This window comes from Lonchura striata, chromosome 5 (genome assembly GCF_050655825.1).
Source record: "Lonchura striata isolate lonStrDom1 chromosome 5, ASM5065582v1, whole genome shotgun sequence".
NCBI lineage: Eukaryota > Metazoa > Chordata > Aves > Passeriformes > Estrildidae > Lonchura > Lonchura striata.
This window is the reverse complement of record NC_140707.1, coordinates 18,461,604-18,488,367: the sequence shown is the minus strand read 5'-3', so window position 1 is coordinate 18,488,367 and position 26,764 is coordinate 18,461,604. Positions and strand designations below refer to the sequence as shown.

The 26,764-nt window shown below is 39.7% G+C and overlaps 1 protein-coding gene across 1 annotated transcript; it reads right to left on the bottom strand.

Annotated features, from left to right (window-relative positions):
* Window positions 1-114: 114 nt before the first annotated feature.
* On the bottom strand, window positions 115-25,516 carry TPCN2 (two pore segment channel 2). Its single transcript, XM_021528549.4, has 25 exons — window positions 25,355-25,516; window positions 23,402-23,466; window positions 22,101-22,177; window positions 21,291-21,468; window positions 20,590-20,706; window positions 19,523-19,629; window positions 18,963-19,035; window positions 17,225-17,324; window positions 16,852-16,917; window positions 16,427-16,491; window positions 15,255-15,352; window positions 14,845-14,926; window positions 14,394-14,480; window positions 13,473-13,592; window positions 13,111-13,170; window positions 12,894-13,022; window positions 12,200-12,249; window positions 9,628-9,727; window positions 8,960-9,031; window positions 6,874-6,947; window positions 6,410-6,500; window positions 6,205-6,287; window positions 5,603-5,684; window positions 3,421-3,506; window positions 115-2,703 (listed from the first exon to the last, which is right to left on the bottom strand). Exons 1-25 carry the CDS (start codon window positions 25,458-25,460, stop codon window positions 2,625-2,627), a joined length of 2,247 nt encoding a protein of 748 aa, XP_021384224.3. The 5' UTR covers window positions 25,461-25,516; the 3' UTR covers window positions 115-2,624.
* Between the last annotated feature and the right edge of the window lie 1,248 nt (window positions 25,517-26,764).

Here is a 26,764-nt window from a genome sequence, read left to right as displayed (position 1 = left end):
AACCTCCTCCGTGGGCCCAGCCTTTAACTGGCAAAAACAATGGGAGCATAAATGTCTGGCATTACAGAAATCAATAGCAAGGGAAAGGCAAAAACAAACCACAAAATTCAATTATTTTCATGGTTTAAGAAGAAAAACTTTTTTTAATAATACAAACCTCAAATTTTACCTAATGGCGTACATTCATTTCCATGATTTATACAATTATTGCATAAGATTTGTGGTCATTTACATCTTCCAGTTCAAGTGACACAATTTTGTATTAAATTCTAGTTACACTTTCAGTCAATTACACAACTGTGAAACAAGAGCAAGACAGGCTATTCCCTTCAGAACTCCTTCTCCACATTTGTCCAGATGTAAAGATGGCATAATGTGATTTTATGGTAATCCCACACCTATTTGTGTTGCTTTGGTAGATTGTAGTGTGATGTTTTAATGTAATGGAAAAAAAAATTAAAAAAAAAAAAATCAATCACAAAACCCCACAGAACCTTAAGAGGCCAGGAAAAATAATCAAACTTGTAGGCTGATAAGAACTGGACACTTTCTTTTTTGCAAGGCAAAGCTACTTCAAGTATTCAGAAAAGTGGAAAACAAAAATAATGTTTTTTTCAGTAAAAAGGTAAAGTAAGAGTGTTTAACTACTATCTAATAAGTCCCAATACTTTGGTGGAAGTGATTATACACCACGCTAGAAGGAACAGAAACTATCCTGCCGTGAAGACATACTGAACAGAACAAACTCAAAACTAGGAAAACCAAGTGCTGATGCCTTTATCAGCTTGGCATGTTGAGTGTTTTAAGTGCATGACTGACAATAAGCATGATGATGCCACTGAAACAGTGCAAATAAGTTACTGGGTGGTTTAATCTGCAACAGAGATAAGAGACTGCACACAGACAAGGGCATGGCTTCAGAAGCAGGATTAGAGCAGCAAAGATAAACTGCAGGAGTAGCTCAGAACTCAGCTCACATTTGTCCTACACATATGAAAGCTACAACATATTTTGCTCCACAGCACAAAGGAAATACAAGCAGAAAGGTAAGGAAAGACAAGGATCATTAAGTGATTTCTGAGCACTGAGACAACAAGGCAAAAACATGGTTTTGACCTCAAAAAAAAAAAAACATCAGCACCATCATCCTGGGTATTTTGCTCTCTTTCATGCAAGACAAGGGAAATGGCAAATGAAATAAAAATATGAGCAAAGGTACAGAAGATGACTGGCACTTTCAAAAAATGCTTTTTAACTAGAAAAATAATCAAGGGACTTATAAATAGTAGCCAATTACCTCGCCCAATCCTTTGTCAATACCGAGATGACCACAATAATGTCTATTTTGGTGACAAGTGTCTCAATGAGAAGGCAGTGCCCCAACAGGCAGTTTCATTTTTACATCTAAAACCAGTATTTGTGGTAGATTCTATTCTTCATAGCAGTTTACTAGTTATGTGGCAAGAGATTCAAGCAGAAATCAGTTTTTAGAGGAACACTAAGGGATAGCAAAAAGCATGTGGACACAGCTTACTGTGAATCCTCCACTTTGGATTTGCTGAGAAACCAAAAAGTTTTACCCTGGTGAAAGTTAGTGGTACAGTGGTTATTAAGCCATAAAATAATGTGATCCTGCAATACTGGTTGAGCACCTTCAATTCCCACGGGCTCAAATTAAAATTTCAACTGTTAAGTACTTTCATTATCCCATTCAACCTTTTTTTTTCCCCTTCCCCTTTGAGTGGGCAACTCCACTGATCATGGTACAACATTCCAGCCAAAGATGATTCCCATTAGCTTTTTCATGGAATACAACACAGTGTAGAACATGACTTGGAAGAAAGTAAAAGGAAGAGGTTCAGAAAAGAGCAACATGAGAACATTGTCTCTGAAAGAGAGCTTAGTTTTACCACATTGAAAACCATGAATGCAATTGCTCCAGTCCAGGTTCCAACTGCTCTCAGTGACCTGAATGGCTCAATTAGCATGAACCCCCCCATGGAAAGCAAAGAGAAAAGGAGGATGTGCAAATCAGGCAGTCCCTGTTACTAAGCTGGAATTGATTGTGCTCCAACATGATTAACTCCTGAAAATTTGGTAAAATATGCTGGTGTCACATTACAATAAAAGCAGCAATCCAGCTCTCACTACAGGAAGATTAAGGATTTTGTTCTGGTCCTGCCTAATCCATTCATGAATTGCAGGGCACAGTCCTTGCCACACTTGCCTGCCAAAAAAGGCAGCTCCATCTCCTTGTGCTGAAAAAAGTAGTAGGCTTAGTGGTTATAAAGTTCATGTTTTAAAGTGCACTGTCATTTTAAAGAGACTTTCCCTAATAAAAAAAGTAAATAAAACCTGATATCAACACCCTACAAAAATAACAGCTGCAATACTCCTTCTAAAATTGCAACTTAAAATCAAGCTGGCAGGATTCAAATCTTTTTCAAAAAAAAGATATGAACCCAAAATAAAAAAACATTTCTGCAGAGAATTCCCAAGCAAAACCTCATGTAGTGTCCTACAAGTCCCCCTTCTAACAACATCTCACAGAAAATCCACTCAGTTTCTTCCAGCTGACAACCTCAAGAAAACAGAGGTCTAAATAAATCAGTCCTTCCCACTAGTCACCTACATAAGTGCAGGTGTGGGTGCTGGTGCAGTTTTTCCATCAACTCCTCTTCTGTAGGTTCTTCCAAAACATCTCTACAAAGAAAAAGCATGAGTTGTTAGGTGCAGCCAAAGAGAGCTTCCCAGCATTTGTTTTTGCATTGCTCATACAGAGATGTAACGTGTGCTTGTTTCAGGAATGAAACAAGGAATTAAAATTACAATAAGCTGATGCTCCCTAAAGATGCATCTAGTTGCAAGTGATCCATCCTCTACAGATGTGTCATGGAAACCAGCAGCTGTTTTCCCATAAGAAACAGGGAAGCAATTTCCTGTACACAGTAAAATACAACTGAAGGTCAGTAGATTTGTTTTCCTGAAAAAAACTCCCAAATGAGAACATGCTCCCAATGCTACTATTGAGTATCCAACATGCACCACAAGTTCCACTAATGCACAATCATCAAGTATTAACTCACCACCCACAATTTCATAATAAGCCAAGAACATGCATCACTTCCCTCATCTTCCCTTTTCTTCTTTCCCTTGTTTATTCCACCTCTGCAGTTGTTCCCCTCACCCCCAGCACCTCCTCTCCCATCCTACCATGAGCACAAAGCATATAAAGGTTAGGCTACCATGTCAGCTTAAAGCAGGCCTAACTAAAGCACTTGCTGGATTTCTCCAAACTAACAGATGAAACAGTTTGCTTCAGAGGGAGGAAACAGAAGACATCTTGCAGCCAGCACACATTCTTTAAAACAGATAAAGAAAAAAAAAACGACATTGATTATCAAGTCCCACCCAACTCACCTGAACATGAGTTCAACTGTCCTCTGGTATTCAATATCTGAAAGAGACTCTCGCTGGCAGCGACGGTCCCACTTGTGAATAAAGTTCTGAAATGTACAAGGAACAGCAAAAGATATAAAGAATTCTTCTGATGGCACCAGAAAACGGGTTATATCTGGTCACTATGTGTGCAGATAAGGTTTAGGAGGCGGTGAGGTTTGATTTTACATGGAGAACACTGATTTATTTAGGCATCAGCTTATTTACTTGCTGCAGGTCACTACTTTACACCTTTGTTCAGCAATGAAGTAAGTTTCTCATCACAAACTGAAAGAAGAGCAGAGCAGAAGACAGCCCTGCTACCTTCAGCTCCTAGCAAGGACTGCCTCCCCAAGACAAGATTGTGTGAACTACCCACAAGATTTCACCTGATTTTAATTTCTTCATCTTTAAAAACCCAACAACATATAAACATACTGCTTGTCCAGTTTTTGCCATGTTCCCTTACACATTTTGAATAACTCTGGCAGATGAATACCTAGGGACTATACACACAGCTCAGGAAAAGAAATAAAAAAAGGAGAAAAATCGTGACACCCTGCTCTCCTGCTATGGAATGTTGCATTTAGCCACAGCCCTGCAGAAACAAGCAGGTAGAAGATGTCCTAGACCAAAAGTTTTCCCTTCTTCCTACCATAGTAAATTTTAATACTCAGTACACTCAGCAATGTCAAGAACATGTCCAAAATAAACTTTCATAGGGTTTGAGATGGGTGAAGTGCCCTCTACAGGCTCTCAGTACACTCCTTCTATAGGAGAAGTCTACAATGGTGCACCTGGAGGAGATGATTATGATTAGCATTCTCTTCTCCATCAGAAATTTGGATTTGCAGAAAAGTATGCCATGAGTAACTAGCAGAACCACACGTTCTTCATGGCATTGCTCAGGCAACTGCACTCCCACAGTTTCTCTGAAAAACTCTAGAATATGATCTCTTGAAAATAAGTAATAGTTCCATGTGGGAACTCAAAATGTCTCTCAGACATTTTTAGAGGTTCCAGGCCTTGGTCAGAAGCATTTTGGACCCTGGCAGACAACTGAAAAACAGCTGTGATTTTTAGTTTGAGCCATGGAATGAGTTACCAACTTTGGAGTTGGAACAAGCAGTCACAAAAGGTTAGATAGTATAGTAAAAGTAATTACAAAGTAGAGGGGAAATTTTTTAGTATTGTACAGGGGGGGTTTAACACTTGTACAGGGGGGGTTTTACTTTGTACATGGGGGTCAGAAGTTCTAAGATGGAAGAAAGTGGGTTGATCCTGCTCTTCCTCCTTCTTCTTCCTTACCTCCATGTTCTTGGTGATGTTGGCACTCACAGATTGGTTTAGAGTAGAAAAACACTTGGCAACGTAGGTAGTAGGTATTGGGGAATAATTGTAAACATGTTATACGTAATATATCTTATAAAAGAGAGCAGCAGCCCTGGGTGGGGGGAGAGACGAAGAAGACAGCAGATAGAGAGGATGTCAGGGTGTGTGTGTGCCTCTACCCAGGCCACTGATCAAACAGCTGCAGTCCAAGAACATAATCTGTTAGATAACTAGCAATAAACTGCCTTGAGACCGAACAGCTAAGCCTGCGGAGTTTTTCTTTGGAAGCACGGGTTGGAGGAGGAATTTCATCACCATATGAGACCCCAGAGCAAGGCCGGGGTTCTCACAGTTCCACTTCTCTAGAGTAGCATTGAACAATGGTGGTAATTCAAACTGGGGTGGGAAGAAACATAAGAGAACCAAATAAAATAAAAATTTTAAATTTAAATTGCTCATTTCAGTTGCTGACAAACTAATATGCAAAAAAGCCTGCAGCTTGAATAACTAATGCTGAATTTAAATGGTAATGTATAAGAGATGAGCAAATTTATAATACTTTAAGTATATCTCATTTTTATAATAAGGAGAGTATTACAATGAAATTGTACATACCCAATGAGATACAACCAGGTTTGTGACAAAATTGCAAATAAAACATACAATTCTCCAGGAAAAAAAAACAATTCCTCAGCTCCTTGGGCATAGGGCAGCAAGAAAGATAAAGTAAGCACACACACAGACCCAACAAAGTTTTTTGGGTTCTTTTCATTTCCTGCACAAATTAGAACCCATTTTCAGGATCTCACATCAAATAAACATACTTCCTTACCTCCAGAAGTAAAGCTACGAAGAGATTAACCCAGATGACAGAGGAGATCAACCACCAGGCTACAAAATAGATCTTTGACCACCTGCATATCAGATGAACAGACAATACATAAAGGAGGCAGTAAGTAACTTCAGCCTGAGCAGAGCACCATGAAATCACATTTTTTTTCCTTGCAATATAATACTACTACTTCCTTAATGGAAAAGGGGGCCTGAATCAAAAAATTAAAAATAAAAAATGTTTGCTTTTCATTAAGTTAGCAAAACAGACTCACTCTCCTGGGTTAACCAGCCAAGGGTCACTGGAACAGCTCAACCCAGGCGCTATCCAGTTCATTCAAACATTCCCCATGAAGTCAGTAAATACAAAGGAAAGATATGTCCAGAGTTTTAAATCAAGAAAAAATTCTTCATCCACACAGAAAACACAGAAGCATTAAATTTATTTCCTATATATCAAAATTGGTCCAAAAGAAAGGTAAGCAGCACCCTTCTGAGCAGATGGTAGGAATTGTGCTATGTGTATACTTCTTGTTCAAGTACACTATAAGCTGGATTTATATGGGACTTCATCAGTATTACTACAAATATTAAAGTACTTACGGACTTGAGTATCTTGAAAATGCATCCAAAAAGACTTGCCAGTTGTTCACCACCATCACATCCCAGAGGGTCACCACTGCTGCCTAAATAACAGAAATAGAACAGCGTTTAAGTGGCTGTACCACAGATCCAAGCCTCAGAAAATGAGGAGGAAAGACAAGCAGAGAGAGGAAAAAGGAGGGATTTAATCCATGATCAGACTCACAGCAAAGTCATCGAAGTTGTTGGGCCAATATTCCAGTTGTTCATAGGTCCCACACTTCAGAGTGCCATTGCCATGTGTGCTGTTGGCAGCACTGCAAGATATTACAGGCTGATGTGAGCACAGCTCCCTGTGAACTCTGCTTTAGAATTCCTCTGAGCCCCTTGTAGGAAGTTAGATTATCTCACATGGGCAGAAAACAAGGGAAATAGTTCAAAAACATATTTCAGATAAAGCAGGGTAAAACTCCAAGCTAAGATAAACATTCCTGCAATTTCAATGCAGCAAGAAGAAACAGAAAGAGTAATAGATAACGAAGCTGTATGATTTAACATTAAAAGTAGGGTGGCTCCAAGAATGAAAGAGGAAAAAACCCAACAAAACTAACCAAAACAGCTCAAAGGTACAAAGGTGCAAATGCTTTTGAAAAACAGATTCTTTCTGAGCAGGGATAGTTAGAATCTTACCTGGTATTTCCCAAGGAAACAACAGCACCTTTAAATAGTATTATTCCAGTTATAGCAAATGCATAGAAAACCACCTGGAAGGAACACAACCAACTATGAGCTTTGAATATTTCTGCCACAAAATAAGAAATCAAAACACAATTAACACAGAATTTATATTAGTACCACAGTTGGGGTAATTGTATCAAGAACAGTGCCTGAAGCTTTTAAAGAGAAAATACTTCTCAACTGCTTGCTCTTTTTAATATTCTACCTAATTTTTCAGTTATTAAAATGCATTAAATAATTTTATCATCTATTTTACTTCTCTGTGTCTCAGAATGCTGATACTTAACCACAAATATAGCAGAACAGCAACTTAAAATCAAAGCTCAGTACCAGCATTTACAAAGCACAACCCAAATATCTGAGTTTTCTGCCAGAGTCATTGAAAATAAACTTTTAGTATGCTTACCTTACTAAAGACAAAACTATGTCATTATTTTATATTCCATCAGCAACTTCCTTTAAAATGCTAATTAGTCTAAAAATAAAGTTTTAAATAACACAAAGGATTTGGGAACTTCTGTCTTCTAATTCTTAGAAATACAAACTTCTTTTTAAAGAGACACTTTTCAGTCTTTAGCCATTGCCTAGGCAATACTGCAATTTTATCCTAAAAAGATTGTTCTAGAAATAACCCACAGTTTTGCTTTGCTTCTCTGAGAAGGAGCCATTTATCCCAGGAAAGCTTGAAGCAAGCTGAGTCTTCAAACAAAAAGTCTGGTGTGGGTGTTTTTTTTGTTTGTTTTTGGGGTTTTTGTTGTTTTTTTTTTTTTTTTTTTTTTTTTTGTTTGTTGGTTTTGGCTTTTTTTGTATTTTGCTACAAAACAAACCCAAGAATGGGAAGTCTGGAAGGAACAGAAGAGAGATGCCCTGGCCTACAAACTCTGAACACCACTGGAGTAAGCTGAAGCTGACATTTCACAGCCTGCCAGAAGATGGGGTATCAGGCTTGGCAATAAAATTAATTTTATTCTTTGAAAAAAGATGTATTTAAAACACTCACTGCCTGAGAAATTGACTAATCTGTTACATTATTTTATCTGCATATGTGTTCCAGGCTAACATTAGGAAAGATATTTTGCATTAGCTGGCAATGGAGTCAGATTTCACTACAGCAGAAGCCCAGTGAGAGCTTCCATGTAATCTCAAGTAAAAGCAAATTGAATTAATGGAAGAGGCAAACACTGTGGCAGACTTGTCTCAGAAGTGTGAGTTGTACAGCACAACAAGGTTTTTACCACCTCATATTTGCCCCAACCAATATCTTTATTTCAAAGTGCAACACAAGCCCATTTAAGGCCTATCCTTTACAGATAAAAGCAGAGATTTTTAATGACAGAAATAAATATTCTGGGTAAATTGTACACCAGGTATATAGACTAGAACAACAAATCATTGATCTTTAACCATTCAAATTAAGGTACCCTACAAAAACCCAGGAACAACAGCAAAACCAAACCTACCCAGGCACTTCTTTGCCCTACCAGGAAGACTTGGTTGCAAAGCCAGGAACTCAAGAGTTGGGAGAATTTATGTAATGGACATCACACATTGTGATCCACCCTTAAATCACATTTGTTGAGTCTATGTTTTACACAGACACACCTAAAACAGGATGGCAGAGGTTCTTAAAAAATCATGTCCACACACACCACCTCAAGACCTTCTCAGCCAAAATTTTAAAGTTTTTTGTTATTTAAGTTAACATATGCAAACCAGGGTAAGGAAAACTGGTCTACTTTTAGCATGGATTAATTTTTAATTTGAATCCATACTACCCAAGTTAAGGCAGACACTCAAAGGAAGCTTTAATTAATCTTTTAAAGATACTCCTCCTGAAGGAGGCACTGCCACTCCTGTGCTGGCCATCACAAACCAGCAGTTTATTGCAGCTTTCCAAGACATGCCCTGGAGAGAACTGGCTGGTTAAGGTGAAATGTTACTGCTTGTGGTGATTGTACAAGAACCTTGTTAACTTTGTTGGTGACATACCCTTACTAAACTATAACAAAGGAAATTACAATCTTGCATCATGACTTACCACAAGGATTCCTGCAAAGGCTCTTAAGTTTTTCACCAGATCCAGCAGTGTAGTAACAACCAGAGACATGAACTAAAACAGAGCAGAATTTTGTACCTATGAAATTCATCACACTTCCAATCCATATCAACTTTTTACTAAAAGGACAAAAAATCACATCAAGAGAACCTGAGCTGGTTTTCTCTGGTGAGGGAGCACGCAAGAGTAAGTGATTTTGTGAGGGGCTGTGCAAAAGTCAAGACAGTTAGAGCTGAGCTATTCCACTCACGTGCAAGAGAATTGCAACCTACTGTCACTGTAAGACACAAGAAAACATCATGCATGTGTTACAGAATTTCTGAGAGAGAGAGAGAGGGCGTGAAAATAAAAAGGAGACCCAAACATTTATATTTTTCCAAAGGTGACAGTGGTTTGGAGGGTGAAAGTGCCACCTCTCCAACGACACTGGAAAAACTACCAGTCCATCAAATTTCTCCTCCTCTAAGAAGGAATGCAAAACAATAAGTTATTTACAGAAAGTTGTGTGAGAAAGTTTTCTACAAGAATATAAACTCAGAAGGCTTAGAAAATCTTAAAAAATCAGAGCGACAACCTACCCTGAAAGGCTCTAACAAAATTTATAGCTTGACCAAGAAAGAAGTGCAAGTTGTGGAGGGAAGAGCAATCACCTTCATGTTGGGGATAATCCGCAGGAACCTGAAGACAATTAACATGTTCACCAGCCGCACCATATCCCACAGGGACAACAAGCCCATGAACTCGGGCCTCCTAGAAAAGGCAGAAAAAGTAACAAATCAGAAGAATGGCCAATGACAGAACAACACAGTTAAATCTACTGGCTACAGGTAGATACATTGATTTACTTAGCAGGAATCTCAGCTACAGTAAACTAATAACTGATGAAGGAAGGAATCCCTTTAGCTTGGCCTCTTAAATATGTACAGAGAGCTCTTTGAAGTGCACATTTGCGCCTTCTGCTGGGGAGAAGGCACCAAAGAGGGTCCTTTCAGAAAACAGAGTGAATCAAAAGGACTTCTAGAGGGAGGTGTCGGAACCCCAGCCTGGTTCAGGGGCTCCGTGTGGTGGTAAAGTCTCTCCTCCAACCCGTGCTTCCAAAGAAAACTCAGCAGCCTTTTGTTGTTCAGTCTCAAGGCAGTTTATTGTAAGCTATTTAAAAGATTGTCTTCTCTGGCTACTGCGGTTTGCTCAGCAGCTCAGGCAGAGGCACACACACGCCTGACACCCTCTCTGTCTGCTGTCTGCTTCTTCTCTCTCCCCACCCTTGGCTGCTGCTCTCTTTTACGTGATACATTACATGTGACATGTTTACAGTTTTCCCCCAATACCTACTATCTATATTAAATGGTGCTTTTCTATTCTACACCAATCCATAAGTGCCAACATCACCAAGAACATGGAGGCAAGAAAGAAAGAGGAGGAACAGGGCCAGCCTACATTCCTCCATCTTAAAACCTCTGACCCCCATGTACAAAGTAAAAACCCCCCTATACAGGTGTTAAAACCCCCTTGTACTAAAAAATTCTTCCCTCTACTTTGTAACTACTTCTACTATAATATCTAAACTTTTGTGACTTCTTGTTCGACCTGCAAAGTTGGTAACTCATTCCATGGCTCAAACTCAAAATCACAGCTGTTTCCAGCTGCCTGCCAGGGTCTCAAATGCTTCTGACCGGGGCCTGGAACCTCCAAAAATGTGTGAGGGACATTTTGAGTTCCAACAGGGAGATACTTCAGGAACTTGCACAAAGATGAGCATTAATCCTTCAGGACATGCCTGGCTGAAGAAGGGGTTTGAAAACAGCACAAGGTTAAAGGACTGTCTTGTCATCCTTCTTCCTTGTGTGTTAACATTTCACAGGACATACACTTCAAAACCCAGCCCTGAATTCTGGCTTTTACATGAGCATGCTGAATGCTTCTTGGCTGGAAAGGAGGGCAGGTGGTGGGGAGCTAAAGCTGTCAATGACTTGGTAACACTGATGCTAAATTGTGATTTTTACCTCCAATATATTCATCCCCAGTCATGAAAGAAATTATCTAAGATAACACTGCATAGAAGGCACAGTCTAGGTAACAGCAACATCATTGTCCTGCTTGGTCTGTGGATGTGACAGCAGCACACATCAGGACTCAAGAGTGACTCATCTGGGTTGTAACCTGCTTGCAGTGACTGACACAAAGACCTAACAAGAATTACTGGTGCTCCAAGATGATAGAGCAAGCAATTGCCTACATTTAAGAATCAAAGGGCAGAATCAAACACAAACATAATGATAACATAACATAATTAGTCTGTAGCAATTACTCTTCTGGCAACTATCACTTCTAGGTGATAGGAATACAAGTAGTATTCAAATAAAAACCCTTCTAAAACCATAAGGTCTGACTTGTTTAACTCTCTTCAGAGTTTCTAGTGTAAATTAAGAGAACTTCTTGATGGCAACATAACAAATATCCTGAAAAAACAGGGAGTGCCAGTGTCTTAAGTGTCAGCTTGCATGAATACACAAAGTAACAGAATGTGTTAGGAATCACTTGTGAAGATTCAGGAAATCTTCCAGAATTCCTTTGCTTTCCTCTCTTCTTGTGGAGACACTTTTTAAATCTTAAGCAATGATTTTTATGTTTTTTACAACAAAAAAGAAATCAGGATAGTTATCCAAAAGCTGTTTGAACTTAAGAAAATAAAAAAAAAAAACAAAACCCAACTGCTTGCTATTACAATACCAACAAAGAGTGTTAAGTCCATGGGAATTTTCTTACTACATTTTACAGCATGAGAAAAACCTCAGCCTTTAATCTACATACAGGGTTGAAGAGGTTTCATCAGCTGTTTGGGAGTTCATATAACTGGATTTATGGACAATCTGATACTGAAATCTGATATCAGGTTGTTTATGCGGTACCAAATTCCCACTCCTACATCCCTGGTAAGCACACACCTGCCAAGATATTACTTTATATTAGATTACAATTTAAACAAATGCATCCTTCTCGGAAGAGCTACACAGAACTCTGAAACACTAGGAACAAAATAAAATTCTTTCACTTACCCATGTTGCATGGTCTCTTATGACTACAGGGGTGCAAAATTCTACCAAATTTGGTAAAGACTGGGCTGACAATCACAGCATCATGACATGTATATGACAATGTGTGTGTTCCCCTGACCCACCCCAGCCACTGAGCAAAGGGCAGCAGGTCACAGAGGTTACTCACCAGCCAGGATGAGGAAATCCATACACAGCAAAAGTTGCAATCTCCAGAATCTTCAGTTAGGAAAGAAAAAACAAAACAAAAAAAGTCAAAACTTTACTCTATAAATCTGCGTACCAGAAATTATTTAAGCTTCTTGACAAGAAACATTTTCAAGGGCTTTAAGCCACTAATACAATTCACTTTAAAGCTCTGAATTATCATATTTGCCTAGTCATTCTCCAAACCGACCAAATGTACATAGAGCATCTAATACTGACTCATAAAAGGATATACAGTGAATACCATTAACCATGAATTTGTCCTAATCTGCCACAGGGGTATCAGGGTTTGACCAAATAATAATAGTCTGACTTTTTTTTTTTAATATAAAGAAAAAAAATGGTTTTAAACTATGAAACAGAATACCTCATGCAATTATTCCAGAAGCTGAATATTTTCCAAATAAAATTTAAGAGGTTTCTTATCAGAAAAGCACCTTTTCCATGGATTTAAATAAGCCTATCTTCAGAACACAGACCCTAAGAGAATCATGTGCTACCATAAAAACTTTCCAGCCACAGAAACCCACAACACTGGCTTATGTTGTTCAGCTCAGCAGATCAGTGTGGAAAAAAAGCAATCCCACCAGCTCCTGTAGTCCCCTAACCTCCCTAGCCAATAAATCCAAGAATGTGTAAGCTAACAAAGCACTTACCAGTAAAATTACAGTCAGAAGTCCATCAAATCTATTGCTTGGGTAAGACAAGTATCTTTTCAAGCCCATTGCTAAGATTTTCAGCAACATTTCCAGCAGATAGTACAGGATGAAGAAGCAGTTGATAGCCTTCACCCCCCCAAAAGAAAAACAACCATTAGAATTCCTGACATCTCAAGGAACAGCAATAACTGCATGGAATATTGTTCTATCTTACCCCCAGGAAGAAGTCATCTCTTTCAGATGGCTGCTTATCTGCATCTATCACCAAAACCACCTTAAAAAAAAATTATTTTATCAATGTTTAATGTAGCTTTACTGCTACATTAAACAGATTTTTAAGCATAAGAATAATCTTTTATGTTTTGTACAGAGCTTTTCAAGCAGCTCAAAACACCTTTTTAACTGCATTTCGCATGACTAAAGCATGCCAAAAAGCCAACTGCTAGAAAAAGCAGTTATTTAAAGAAAATTAAAGAACAAAAGCAGAAATTAAATTCAGAAGAGAAAACCACAAAACAATGACAAAAAGAAAAAGAAAGAAAACCACTGCCCCACAACAAAAAATCCTTTACTTACACAAATAGAAATAATGTTTGCCAGGGCTATCACATTCCCCAAGTAGCCAAAGTAGGGATGGCCAAAGGCAAACTGCATTTTCTGCATAAAATGGGATTGGTACTCTGGACTGGGAGGGTGCTGAAAAGAACACAAAGGATTTGCTTAGTTACAAAGCATAAGCTTTTTTAAAATAATACAATAAATTTTAAAACACACCCCATCTCAAATTTAAAAAACCCCAGACAGTTTCAAAGCAAAACTTCAGGGCCACAGGCTAATTTTGACATGTCATCAGGAAAACGTTTTCCACCTGTGGCTATTAACAGCAAGAGGCCATTTCCATGGCACAACACAAGGGAATGGCAAAGAAGGAAGATAATCCAACCTCTCTCTAATGCCCCAAGCAAATAACTAAACACCAAGCTACTATTTGTATACATCCCTTCCCCATTTCCCAACATTTATTCACAAGTCTTAGATACATGCAAACATAAAAGAGAACATTTCCTAACCCTCAAATAATTTAGTATTTTGGTTTTTTTCTTTCTTCAAGTGGAGAAAACTGCTTTTTGCCTATTTTCATCTGAACACTGAGAGAATCCACATTTTGTTCTTCATTCAGGGATTGGAGGAAAAAGACTTTGAGCTATTTTGCCTGAACACCTCACTTTCAAATGCTGATAGAATAAACAAAGATGCATTTTGTACATTTAACACCACCTGGCAATCCAAAACTAATGCTGTAGAACTCCCAGAGCAATTTTGTCTGTGGCTATAAAAGTTGCTTACAAAAAGCTTAAAATTCAATGCCATGTGATCACACCTTGTGCTCACATGTTGCAAAGTTTGTTTATACACATTATATTAGAGTACTCTCACTTATTTTTGCACAAGGCCAGAAAACTTCTGATGCTTTATAAATGATGATCACATACATACTTGCTTAATGGCATCTTTGTCTAGTTCTTCAAAGAGCTTCTGGAACTGGGCAGCTGACAGCTGGTCACAGGAGCACATTTTGAGTGACTTCACATGAAAGAGAAACATTCAGATCAACATCTGCAATAGGAATATCTGCAAAGTTTGCCAAAACCCCTCAGACTACCTTGGAAATCTAGGAATAAAGATGTAATTCAAGCTGTTGGGAGTAAGGTTCAATATTGCTCTGCTTTAACATGACACTGCCAAGTGACTGAGGACATGTCTGGCCTCTTCTATTTTCCCTCTCTGGGATCACATGCTCTTTTGACTAACTTAAATTTTAGTCCCATGTAGTACTGCCACTATTCTGTTATGATCCAAGGAATGCTGCAACAGAGAGCAGATCTCTGGATTTGCTAGTCAGGATTGACAGTCATCAACATAAAGGCTAAGAAAATTCAGTTCTTACTCTCGTGATGGCTTGCTTGCAGCGAGAATCCATCTCAGCTTTCTGCAGCACCTGCAGTAAGGCCCCAACACTGACACAGGACCTATTTAAATGAAAACAGAATGGGCCCTGCTACAGACAACTTCACAGATGGCAAATTGAACTGTTCCAAATGTGTTCCTGACTCTTTCTTGTTTTGAAAAGCAAAGGAAACTAGAAGCAGGAAAAAAGGAAACAGACCCCATAAGCGTCACAAACAGTGTGTTAAGAACATCCAGTTACAGAAAAAAAAAAAAAATAAATGAGATGAACAACAAACTGCCATTTTTGAGAATGGAACATCAGTAAATATATTAAAACAAAACAAGATGACCAAAATCTATTTTTTTTTTTTTACTAGATAATCTACTGTTTCAAGATCCTTCACTTACTGTTGTCCACTAGCAGGAGTCTCTTTCAGGGAAGACAGCACCTCAAACGCAGCCCGGATTCCCAGCCGCCTCCTGAGGAGGGAGGACTGAACTGATTTCTGAGCAGTAAAAACACCACAGAGGAAACAATTTACTCACACTTCAGGCACTACTGTGTCCTATGGCTAAATATTATACTGATCCTTGGGCATACATCCCAGATTTGTGATTAGAGATCAGAACAGGAGACTGCCCTAGGCTTCACTCTTTCCAAGAACACTGTGTACAAGGAGGAAGGAAGCAAGTAAGCAAACAAGTCCCTGGGATTCAAGTAAACATGCAGGTTATGGTTTATTTTCAATTCTGGAGTGCACAGGCATATGCTTCTTCCAGAGACACTGCAACAGCAAAGCTTAAGCACTCACAGAAATTCATACTAGCATGCAGAGAGAAGAGTTAGAGAACTTGTCCTACTCCAGCTTCTTGCCTAAAATCACAAATCCAGAGCTATGCTTATTCATGGGGTTTTTATTTACAGTTATCACTTTCAAACTCAGTTACTTTATTAGTAGCCAGATTATGTCATCCTGTCATGTAAGAAAGAAGAAAATTGAGCAAGAAGGGATGAAACAGAGGAGGAGGAAAGGATTACCAAAAATCCTTTCTGCACCCATTCTGTTTATGCACTCCTCTGCCTCAAGAAGGTGGGGGCCATTCATTCTGAGTAATATTGCTTTGGGCTTATTATTCCAACAAACTTCACCTTCTCTCTGGAACTCTACTAGAAAAGCTACTGGGCCAGTCTGGGTAAGGTCCCTTCCCATCCCTTAATATTCTATGATCTACAACAGCAGCTATATAAACAGCACAGCAGATTTCCTTCAGACAGTTTAAGTTACTCAGCCACTTGTCCTTGTCCAGTCACACAACAGTTCCTTTTTTTTCTCCTACAATAGTCAAAACTGCAGATCCACAGCATTCTTGGAAATATGCAAGAAGATAATTTTGTGACCAGAGGGGATCAAGCTGTAACAGCACATAAAGGGAGAAGTATCTGCATCAAAGAACATTTAGTACCTTAAAACTGTATCTGCAATCAGAGTGGGAAGGCTCCTTTAATACACAGATGAAACTTAATTATTCAAAGGTTCAAGGTTATGGCAGAACACAGAAATTAGGATTGCTTTACTCACCAGAAGATACCCTCGAAACTGGTTGTATATTATTGCTGTAAGCAAATTCATCAAAAACAAGTTGCCTATTGGAGAAAAAGAGGCAGTAAAATTTACTGAAAAATATCTGTTTATCAAGGAAGTTCCAACGTATGCAGTAAATCAAATGTAAAACTTAAAGAGGGTTAGTTTTCTTGTGTTTGATTTCCAAAATGTTTTTAATGTTTTAGTATACTGTAAAGTATCCACTGCCCTGTGACATGCTACCAAGAAATTCCAAACCATAAGTACTTTCCATGAAAATGATCTCACAGACATTTTGCAATAACTGGAAGAAACACAAAAGTTAGGAATTAATGACTAAACTTTCATAGAAAAATAAAAGACTGTAGATGGTATACACAAGTGTCAAAGTTGAAGTGCACTGAAGACAAGAGGTAACTTACCCAATACAGTGAAGAGAATGAAGAAGATTGAATATGCTCGATTCTTAGAATATGCAGGCATCATCACTGTAACAAATTTTACAAAAATAGGAAATAGTATTTTAATGCTTGAGATGCACGGTAGAGACCTTTATGAACTTTTGGTAACTAGTAAAAGCTCTCATACAGCTGGATTTTAGAGTGGCATATATAATTATACCACAGAAAGGCAAGAATCAAGCTACTAAAGGCATGAAAAACCTTTACACAAACTTCCTCTGGCTGTACTAAGAACCAGCAGCTGAAAGAATGGTTACAGTAGTCTGAACAGAGCAATATTACTCTGTTGTTCTTCAAAAAGAGAGACAAGAGTTATTTCTGAAAGACTGCTCACCATCAGGATTATTAGCAGTGGTCAGCAGGACCAGCAGTGACGTCAGGGAATCCGGCAAATTCCGGAAATACACCACCCATTCCTTATCCTGCTGGTTATCCTGGGCAAAGATGTGTTCATTGTTAAGAGAAATACCAAGGAAGGGGGGAAAAATTCTAATTTTTTTTAACAATTAACATCAGTCAACAATTTCTTACACACAAGAAATCAAATCTTAATCAAATCTACCCCATGGAAAAAGCAAAAGCCAAATGTAAAAATTAAAATAATAGGTATGAATACAGAGCAATCACATCACTTATTAATAACAATTTAAAAACACAAGTAAGAACAGGAAGGTCTACATGAAGTTATGTCTTGTTAGCACCTCAGACGCCAGAACAATCATGCCACAATCAGACAATATGGAACTAAGAACCTTCATCAAAAACACACTGGGAGGCTGATCTTGGATCCTTGAATCCACCACATACTTTTTTCTTCTGGAGGTCAAGGAGAGACAGATAAAAAAAGATGCAGAGTGCAAACAACACAAACATGAGTCAGGCAGCACAGGACAAACAGCTCTTTAATCTGCTGCAAAGACTGGAATATGTAACCCTAGAGGACATACAAAATGTAATGCAAAGAGTCATTAATTTCATTAATAAAACCTACTTTTAGAACTTGCCTGCAGTATTTTGCCATGTTAGATAAAATTAGTTTGTATAGATGTCAGAGCAGCACACCAAAATAGGAAAGGTCACTCTTTAATTTGTTTTTTTTACCTCAATGTACACACAAGTGATTGGTTTAGGTATACAAATTATAAATATACATTTGCTGGGAAAGCTCATAGCTGAAATTAGATGTGACAATCAGAGATAATACAAGGGTCCAGAAGACAACTAACAGTGGGAAAACTGCTTTTTAACAGTGGGAAAAGACCTCTGCTTCTAATTCCAAAGGTTCTGTATCATGGGAATTCAGGGAATTTGCAGATCATAAGGAAGACTAGAAGCTGACTCAAGTGCAAATTACAGCAGAAATGAAGGTGCAAAACAGAGATTAAGGACGGCACCAAAATTACTGGGAGAAGCATGCAAGAAATTTTTGTGTTTACAGTAACATATTTATGGAAGGCCTTACAAAGTAAGAATGAAAAAAAACCCACAAATAATCTGAGTGTGATAAATTAAGATACAGGAAGTTTAGAAGAGAAAGTATATATCAAGATTACCGGAACACAAAAATTATTTTAACCACAAAATTTCAATTTTACTTTTCAGAAGCAGGAAGAGAAAAATAAGAGGAAAACCCAAAGGGATCAGAAACCAAAACTAGTAGACGCAAAAACCTACCAGGGTATGGCCTGGTAGGAATACCAGTATTGAAAGGTGAGAAAACACAGAAGAAACTAAAGTTAGCAAAAAGCTAGATAGAGAGGATAAAAAAATTAATTAGTGACAATATAAACTAAGAGTGATAAGAGCTTTGGAGACAGAACAGCACAGAGAGTTTCAACAAAAGCAGAGAAAGTAACTCAAGGGATCAAACTGGGTAAATGTATAAGGAAGTCTCCTGCATATGATACTATGCACATGTTAGAGCTCTCCAAATGGACTTCAAACTCAGCACGTCTGACAACGTGACCTTTTTCAGGGAAAACAAATTTCTCTAGTTTGACTATAAAACTAGACAAGAAGCAGCTGTGCAAGTACAGAAAAAAGGCACCCAGAGCTACGAGATAATTGATTACCTTTGTTCGAACAAAGAGCAGCATGGCAAACATGGTGAAGAGAGACAGATGAACAGCCAGTAGTAGAAGAACACTGTTGGAAAGGAAATATATCATAAGTATTAATAGTAACTTTGACTTATTCTTAATATACTGTGCTGAAAATGTAAAATTATGCCATATAAAGAAAACCAGGGATGTTTTTAAGAAGTTATATGGAGATTACAGGAGGAGATGGGGGTTTTGGTAGAAAATAAAAATCACACTTATGTGCCTCAGTTCTTCCCTTACAAAAGGGCTTAGAAAAGCAGAATCAAAACCTCCCACTCCACTAGCATTAAAAAACCACTGCTGGTCCTGCTGACTACTGCAAAGTGTGTCAAAGTCTAGAGATCCTGTACAGACCAAGGGGAATCAAAAAGTTACCACAATCTTCACCCTCTGTGACCTGATCTCACTGAGCACTTAGCTACCCAATCCAGAAGGAAGCTGCTCAGATGCCCCACACCAGAACCCAAAGGATAACAACCTGTCTGCTACTAGCCATCCTGTGAAAGGATGTTTTTTGTGCTATAACCCACCTCATCATTTCAGGCAATGTGCTGTTGATACTTTTTAACGTTTTCTTCATCATAGAAGAATTCTGGAGGAGAAAGAACGGGCGAAGGATTCTTCTTATTCTCACACTCTGCAAAAAACAACAGATCAGACACTGAGTTCCTGCAAGACTGGCAGCTCAAATACTCTGAATGCAAGTTTGTCAGAAAGCACTGGACACACACATCAACTAAGCCAACAGTGGAACAGAAAAAGAACGTAAGCTCTTCTCTTCTGAGCTCACAAAACACCAAAAAAGATTCCACACCTCATTAAAATGAGGAGAGATTGCTTTAAAAACACACATTGACGTTTCAATAGTCTCGTCAGGCCACTAATTGGAAACAATCTAACTTTACTGCCCAGCAGATGTAACAATCTGGCAAGAGATGGCATTTCAGTATATTCTGCCAAGCTCCATTTCAAGAAAGGGATTAATAGAGAGCTACTTTCCATAAAAACAAATGTATATTCTAAAAATAATGCTTAACTTCAATTTTCAGACTGCTTTATAACTAAAGGGCCTGCTAATTACTTAGCAATTTCTGTCTCTGACAAGACTCAAGCTGTAAGTGTTTTTTTTCCCCACACCACTGCAGTAAATAATCTTTTTGATTCTTGCAGTCAAGACATTTGCAAGGGAGAGTACAGTATTACATCAAGGAGGGCACTTCTTGAACCTTTTCCAAGCCTGATGCTCCTCTCAGGACACAACTGTTTTGAACACAGCACACCTCACCTTCAGGTTAGAAAGCAGATGTTAAACTACCTGATTACCTTTTTCTTATACTTCACTACAGAGGCATTGCCATTCAGTCAAGTTAAGCACATAATTCTCCAATTGCATGACAAAATTGGTGCCAGGCAATGAATTTTCCCTGCTCTCTTCAACTGCTGACAAACTAAAGCCATGAGTGCTATTTAATTTTACCAACACAAAATTTAGATTAAGAATCAAACAGAATTCTTTGCTGAGCTACATTACACCAAACTTTTTCTGTGCTTCAGTGAATTATCCAGCTATGAAAGACCAAAGTAAAGCTGTTCTTACCTCTTTGCAGAAAAAACTCAGTGACACAATCCAATCAGCAAGGGAAACAATTAATGTCAGTATATAAGCCATTAGCCATTTATTTTTCCAAAATTCTTTCCATCCAATTAAGTAACTCTGGATAAGGGGAAAAAGAAGAACAACCATAACTTACTTTAATAATAAAATCCAATAACCTAATAAGTCAGCACCAATTTTTTTCCAATTATCTGCAATTATACATTAGTGCTCTTAAAAAGCTCTCCAAAATCCAAACAAAAATACATTGTTGAGAGATTTTTTTTTCTACAACAACTAAATAAAGGTCAGCAAAAGTAAAAGAGAGAAATCCTTTGCATGCAAGAAAATTCTCCACTTAATAAACATAAAAAAGGAATTTCCAGAAATAAGTATCCAAAGAAATGTCAGTTTCTAACAACTTTTATTTTGTGTAAATGAACTGACACATATTTATTATATACCCTGATTTTATAGCCTAATACAAGCAGCTAAGCCAGAACACTTGCACTCTCAGTAAAATTTAATTCACTCACTTAGGAAAATTAGGTTAAAAAAAATGGAATACATGTCTTAAGTAAATATACACTTGCTAATTTCTTCTGAAATGAGACTCTAATAAAGCAAGGCAAACTCAAGATCTGAAAAACAATTCTATCACACACCTACTGCTTCATTCAGTACCAGATGAAGGAGATGCTCACCTTCACAGATACATCAACCATGAACACCAGGAAGCAGAGCAGCTCCACGCTCTCGGTGAGGCCACAGGGAGGATTCCAGCTGGGAAGGCGGTACCGCACATCCGACGTGACAGTGAGTGAGGAAGGCTCTTCAATGAAAGCCAAAGCCAAGATTACAGTAATGGTTAAGCTCAAAATCCTGTTTGGACAGAGATTAAATCAAAAATAAAACCAACAAAACCATTAAAAAAAGGTACAAAAAACCACTACCCCAAAACAAGCCCCATAAAATAGCCACAAAATGAGTCAAAATAATAACAAAGTCTTTACAACTAAGCAATTTTCTTTGAAGTAAACCAAGCTTTCTAAGACCATATTTCACTCAAATGGGTTAGACCACAAGGCAGCACTTGACTAGCATGTTGTTGCTTGCACTGGAGATGCAACTGCTGACCACCAAATAACCTGAGGTGTTGTCCTTTTGAAACTAACAGCACCAAACAATCTTGCTAGTATCCAACATGTTTAGAAACAGACACTTTGAAAACTCTTAAAGCACAGTGTTTTAAATCATGCTAATTAGTCCACTCATGCAACAGTCCTGTGGCTGTTTGCAAACAGCCATCTACATCATCATACTTCCATAAAACTTTCTGCTTTCCACTTCAATCAAGTTCACATGTGGCCACAAGAACTTGCTTCTCAGAATAAGTTCTTATAAAGGTAAAAACACAATTACCTAATTATCTAGCAAGTAAGGAAGAGGAAGAGTAGTTTTTCAGGAAGACTAACTCCTAAACAAAAAAGCAAAGAGAATAAGCAAGTTCTTACCACTGGCAAGTCCTGGAATAGTACCATCGATAAAGCCACAGGGATTTGGAGTCCACACGGTGATTTATAGATCGGTACTGAAGGCAGGAAACAAAAAGGCTAATTCAAACATTACATTCAGTGTGTCTCAAAAACAAGTATCAAGTGACCAAAGCAAACCAGATTAGCACATGTTATTAACTATTAAAGTATCAGGTCACCCTGACCACAGAGGTACTCTATCATGTGTGAAAAAGGCAAGATTGTAAAGACATTCTGCTATCTAAAGACCACAGAGCTGCTCAGATAATTCAACTGTGTGCCAGTCACCTCAAGGAAGCACTGTCATAATTTCAAATAACAGCATTTATTCAGTGATTTTTCAGTGACTATTCTATGTACTCGCCAAAATGGTCCACCCACTTAATTCCTTTCTCCAACATTCACTCCACTCATGGATCTTCTTTTGTCTTTCTCTTCCAACAGGCCATAAGATGCAAACAAATTAATTCTGAATAGAAGAGACTGCAACCTATGTCTTTGAATAAAATATGCTTCCAGATCAGGAAGTGCCTGTGACTCTTAAGGAATCCCCAAAATATGTCCCTCTTCTGGGACAGCTCCTGGGCTGTTCTCAATCTGCCCCCACTGAGTAGATGTTTCCAGAAAGGTGGCTACACCTTAAGGACATCTGGCCCCAGAAATCACCCAACCAAAAGCCATCTAGATGCAGCAGGAGAACTCAAGAACTGCCCTTCAGCATTCCCACTGCCTGGGAGAAAACAGGATCTAGGAACCTGCAGTAATGGCCAGTAAAGGAGAGACAAAGAGGGAATCAAGACTTCCAAAGGCACCAAGTTCAGCTGAAGCCGAGTTCCAGCTTCATGCTTAAAGCCAGCCTTAAACTCTTGAGCTTTTACCAGCTCTTTAGATGTGCAAGTAGTCAGATTGAGAGGCAAATTACAGGGTTTGCTGAAATTGTTTATCTTAGCAGTAGGTTAGTCACTAGCAAAACATCCACAATCAAACCAACCCAAACAGGTAAATAAACAAAAAACCACCATGAAAATCACGCCACAAACCAGCATGTCTTCTCAAATCCTTAAAGAGATTACTTAATTGTGGGGAAAAATATATTTCTCCTAGGCAGAAATTCAATGAGACTTGCATACCACAGGAATTTGGAATTCTGATTTTGCTTTGTGAATTGAGATGGTGCTTACAAACGTTGCCTGAACATAGAAGAACTTAAAAACTGGCAGAGTGTGTCACAAACATCCAGCATGGGAACCATAACAGCTAATAAAAACGTTGTTACTTACTTGTATTGCATCTTCAATAAATACTATGGCTTGGTTTATATGAAGGTCATTATCAGCTCCAGCACCTATGAAGTAAAAAAGAAATAAAAATCTCTTGCTGTATTTTGGATAAACCCACTTATCAGTTAACAGAAGGTGCACAGTCATTGTTCTCACACAAAGGGCACTGTACACACACACAAAAAGAGAGAATTCCTGCCACATCTACTCTCAGCAGCACTGTGCATTACATTAAATAAGTAATAATATCAAACACATCATGCACCTTTCTGTGTTTGTTAAAAGGTTCTCTTTTAGGTTTAAGTAGCCAGATTACACTGGTAGTTAAGTACCAGTGTAGTAATTAATAAAGTATACAGAGACAAGTCCTAACAGGCAAAATAATTGAGATTCAAATTGTTCTTTGACAGAGTATACAGTCAAGTGAAGCCAGGAAAATCAGGCACTACTATTATAGCAATTTTTATTTTTGTTTAATAAAGATACTGCGGTCTAGAGTGATCTTGTTCCTCCAAAACCAACAGGAATCTCCAGTCATATGAAAACTAAATTAAGTGCTTTTTAAATTCGCTCTGAGAGTTACTATTACCATATCAAACAGATCAGAGCTCAAGACACAGCAAGGGTGAAAGAACACCATTTGAAATAAAATACCACTGAATTACTTACTATGACACTTTTCAAAACCCATAATTAAGAAGTCTATGTGAAGATAGACACATAAAAAATAAAAGGCAGCCACTTGTGTTTACTTGAAGTAAGACCTTTCAGGAACTAACCTGGCAAGTAAGCCAAGGAGAGAAATAAAGGTAGTTAAGGTCAAAACAAGGAAGGAAAAAAAAAGGAGATAAAAAGCTGATGGGGACTCTAGATATGAAAAAGATATGCTAGTGTAGCCTTCCCCCACAGGGGAAGAGTCCCAAGGAGCACTTCATACCATCTCAACCCAGGAGACAGCAATCACAGCCCGGGATACTACACAAAAGAGGCCATCCCAGCAGCAGCAAAATGCCCTCCTCCACACACCAAGCAACGCCAAAAACACCACTGATCAGAGTCACAGACAATTTTATGTTCCACATGATTCAGCAGCATCAATTTCCTACAAAGACTGCGAACAGTTTTTAAATGTCACTCTTTATCTGAGCATCAGCAACAACAATTTTGTACTGATCCTGCTATGAACCATGACACAAGAAAGATCTGACCACAAATAGGAGACAAGCCAGGCTCATGCAGTAAAGACTGTTTTTTTTTACATTTCACACTAGTGAGATAAAAACAAAACTTGCTTAAAGGAACCACTAGCTAAAAGCCTTGCAAGAACAGCAAAAGCTTTAGGTACTTGAAGCACACAGCAAGTCACTAGTGTTGATGCCAAGGATTTTGGAAAAGCAGAACCTAAGTGGCCGTTCATAGTATAAAAATAAAACAGGGAAATTAGCCAAAAATGTTTACTATAGCAATTTCTCCATGCATTCTACCATGGATATCCAACTTATTCTGCAATTCTTAGTCACAGCAAGTGACAGTTAGTCACAAGCGATGATTAAAGCACTGCTCGCTTTGGGCACACAGAATCCATCCGAGACTCCGCTGCACTTCGGGAACTGCACGAAAGAACGAAAAGCGAAGGCTCCCTTAGGCGATGCAATATCCTGAAAAGAGAGAACCTGAGGTCTCCAAAGAATTCCATTCTGGGGGAATTGCGATGTCAGACCTACGACAGCCACCGGGTTCGAGAAAACCCTGTCAGCACTTTAGAGGAAAACCCTAAAATTACATAAGGAAACCTGGGGCTGCAGCAGCAGCGCAAGGCTCGCACCCGAGCGCAGCGCCAGCGGCTCCCCCGGGGCCGTGCCCGCCCCGCAGCAGCCCGGGAGCTTCCTGCCGCTCCCGGGAGCGCCCCAGCTCTGCGGGAAAGGGACGGCTCCTCCCGCCCCGGGCACTCACCGTCCCCGCCAGCCGAGCGGGCACCGCCGCGCTCCTGCCACAGCCCCCGGCCCGCCCGCCAGCGCCGCGGGGGCAGCAGCGGCTCCACCTCAGCGCCGGCCTCCATCCACAGCGCCGACCGCACCGCCACCGGGCTGCGACGGGGCAGGACGGGGCGGGAGGGAGCGGGGCCGGAGGGAGGGAGCGGGGCGGGGCGGGGCCGGAGGGAGGGGAGCGGGGCGGGAGGGAGCGGGCTCCGCCCGCCCCGGGCGGCTCCGCCCGCAGCGTGTGACCGGCGGCGAGGAGAGCGGGAGCCGCGGCCCCGCCGGGCTCCTCCCGTCCCCGGGCTCCCCCCGCCCCTCCCGGGCCCCTCCCCCCGCCCCTCCCGGGCTCCTCCCGCCCCTCACGGGCTCCTCCCGTCCCCGGGCCCCTCCCTCCCCTCCCGGGCTCCCCCCGCCCCTCACGGGCCCCTCCCGCCCCTCACGGGCTCCCCCCGCCCCTCACGGGCTCCTCCCGCCCGGCCTTCACCGCCCCGGGCGCCCTTTCCCAGCCGCCCCTGGCTGCTGGAGCAGCGGGGTATGGCGGAGAAAGGTGTTGGGTTTTCACATCCCACACGTCGCTTATGGATTATAAAATACATCCCTGATAAGGAGTTGCATCTTTGTTGCCTCAGGCTAGCTGCAGGCTCCTGGCTGGGTGCCTCAGGGCAGCTGCAGGGCCGCTTCCCGCATATATCACAGTCCTAAATAACCATTTGCATCCCTGGTCGCAGAAAGTACTTAATTTATGTTTAATCACCTAAGCATTCCATAAGCAGCCATGAAATTCACTCGTGTTGCTTTCACTGTTAAAGATGCTTCACTTGTGCTACTTGTCCGCTTTTCTCACGGTCCCCTTCATACCCTTCCACAGTTTCATACAGCTGCAATTTCAAAAGAGCCACCAGGACAATTTACCAACGCTTTGCTGCCTCATACTGGGATCTGCGGCAGCATAATAATGAACACAAGAGTTTATCAATCCCTCATTTTAGTATTCCAGTTTGGGAAGTAGGCCCATCCGTTGCTCTTTAATTTAAAGCTACGTGTTTATCAAATGAGGTGCTCTTTACTTCAGTGAATATTTTACACATTTACTAGCCAAGATTATAAGGTGAATCTTAATTGTAAGAACTAGTTGAATTGCAAATAAAATCATGGACCAGGGAGCAATGTTCGCTGTGGACAATGGTGTTGCAATAGGCCAGCTCTCTTTCAGAGTGCTGGTGGTATCCCTACAGATAACAATAAGCTTACAGTTATGATGTGTCAAATTCAGCCAAATGACAGAAGACTGTTTGGTCTCTTAAGGGCTACCTTTATTTATCTCGGAGAGGAACATGTATAATTTTATATATGTGCAATAAATAGCAATGGGGTAGCTTTTGCTTTC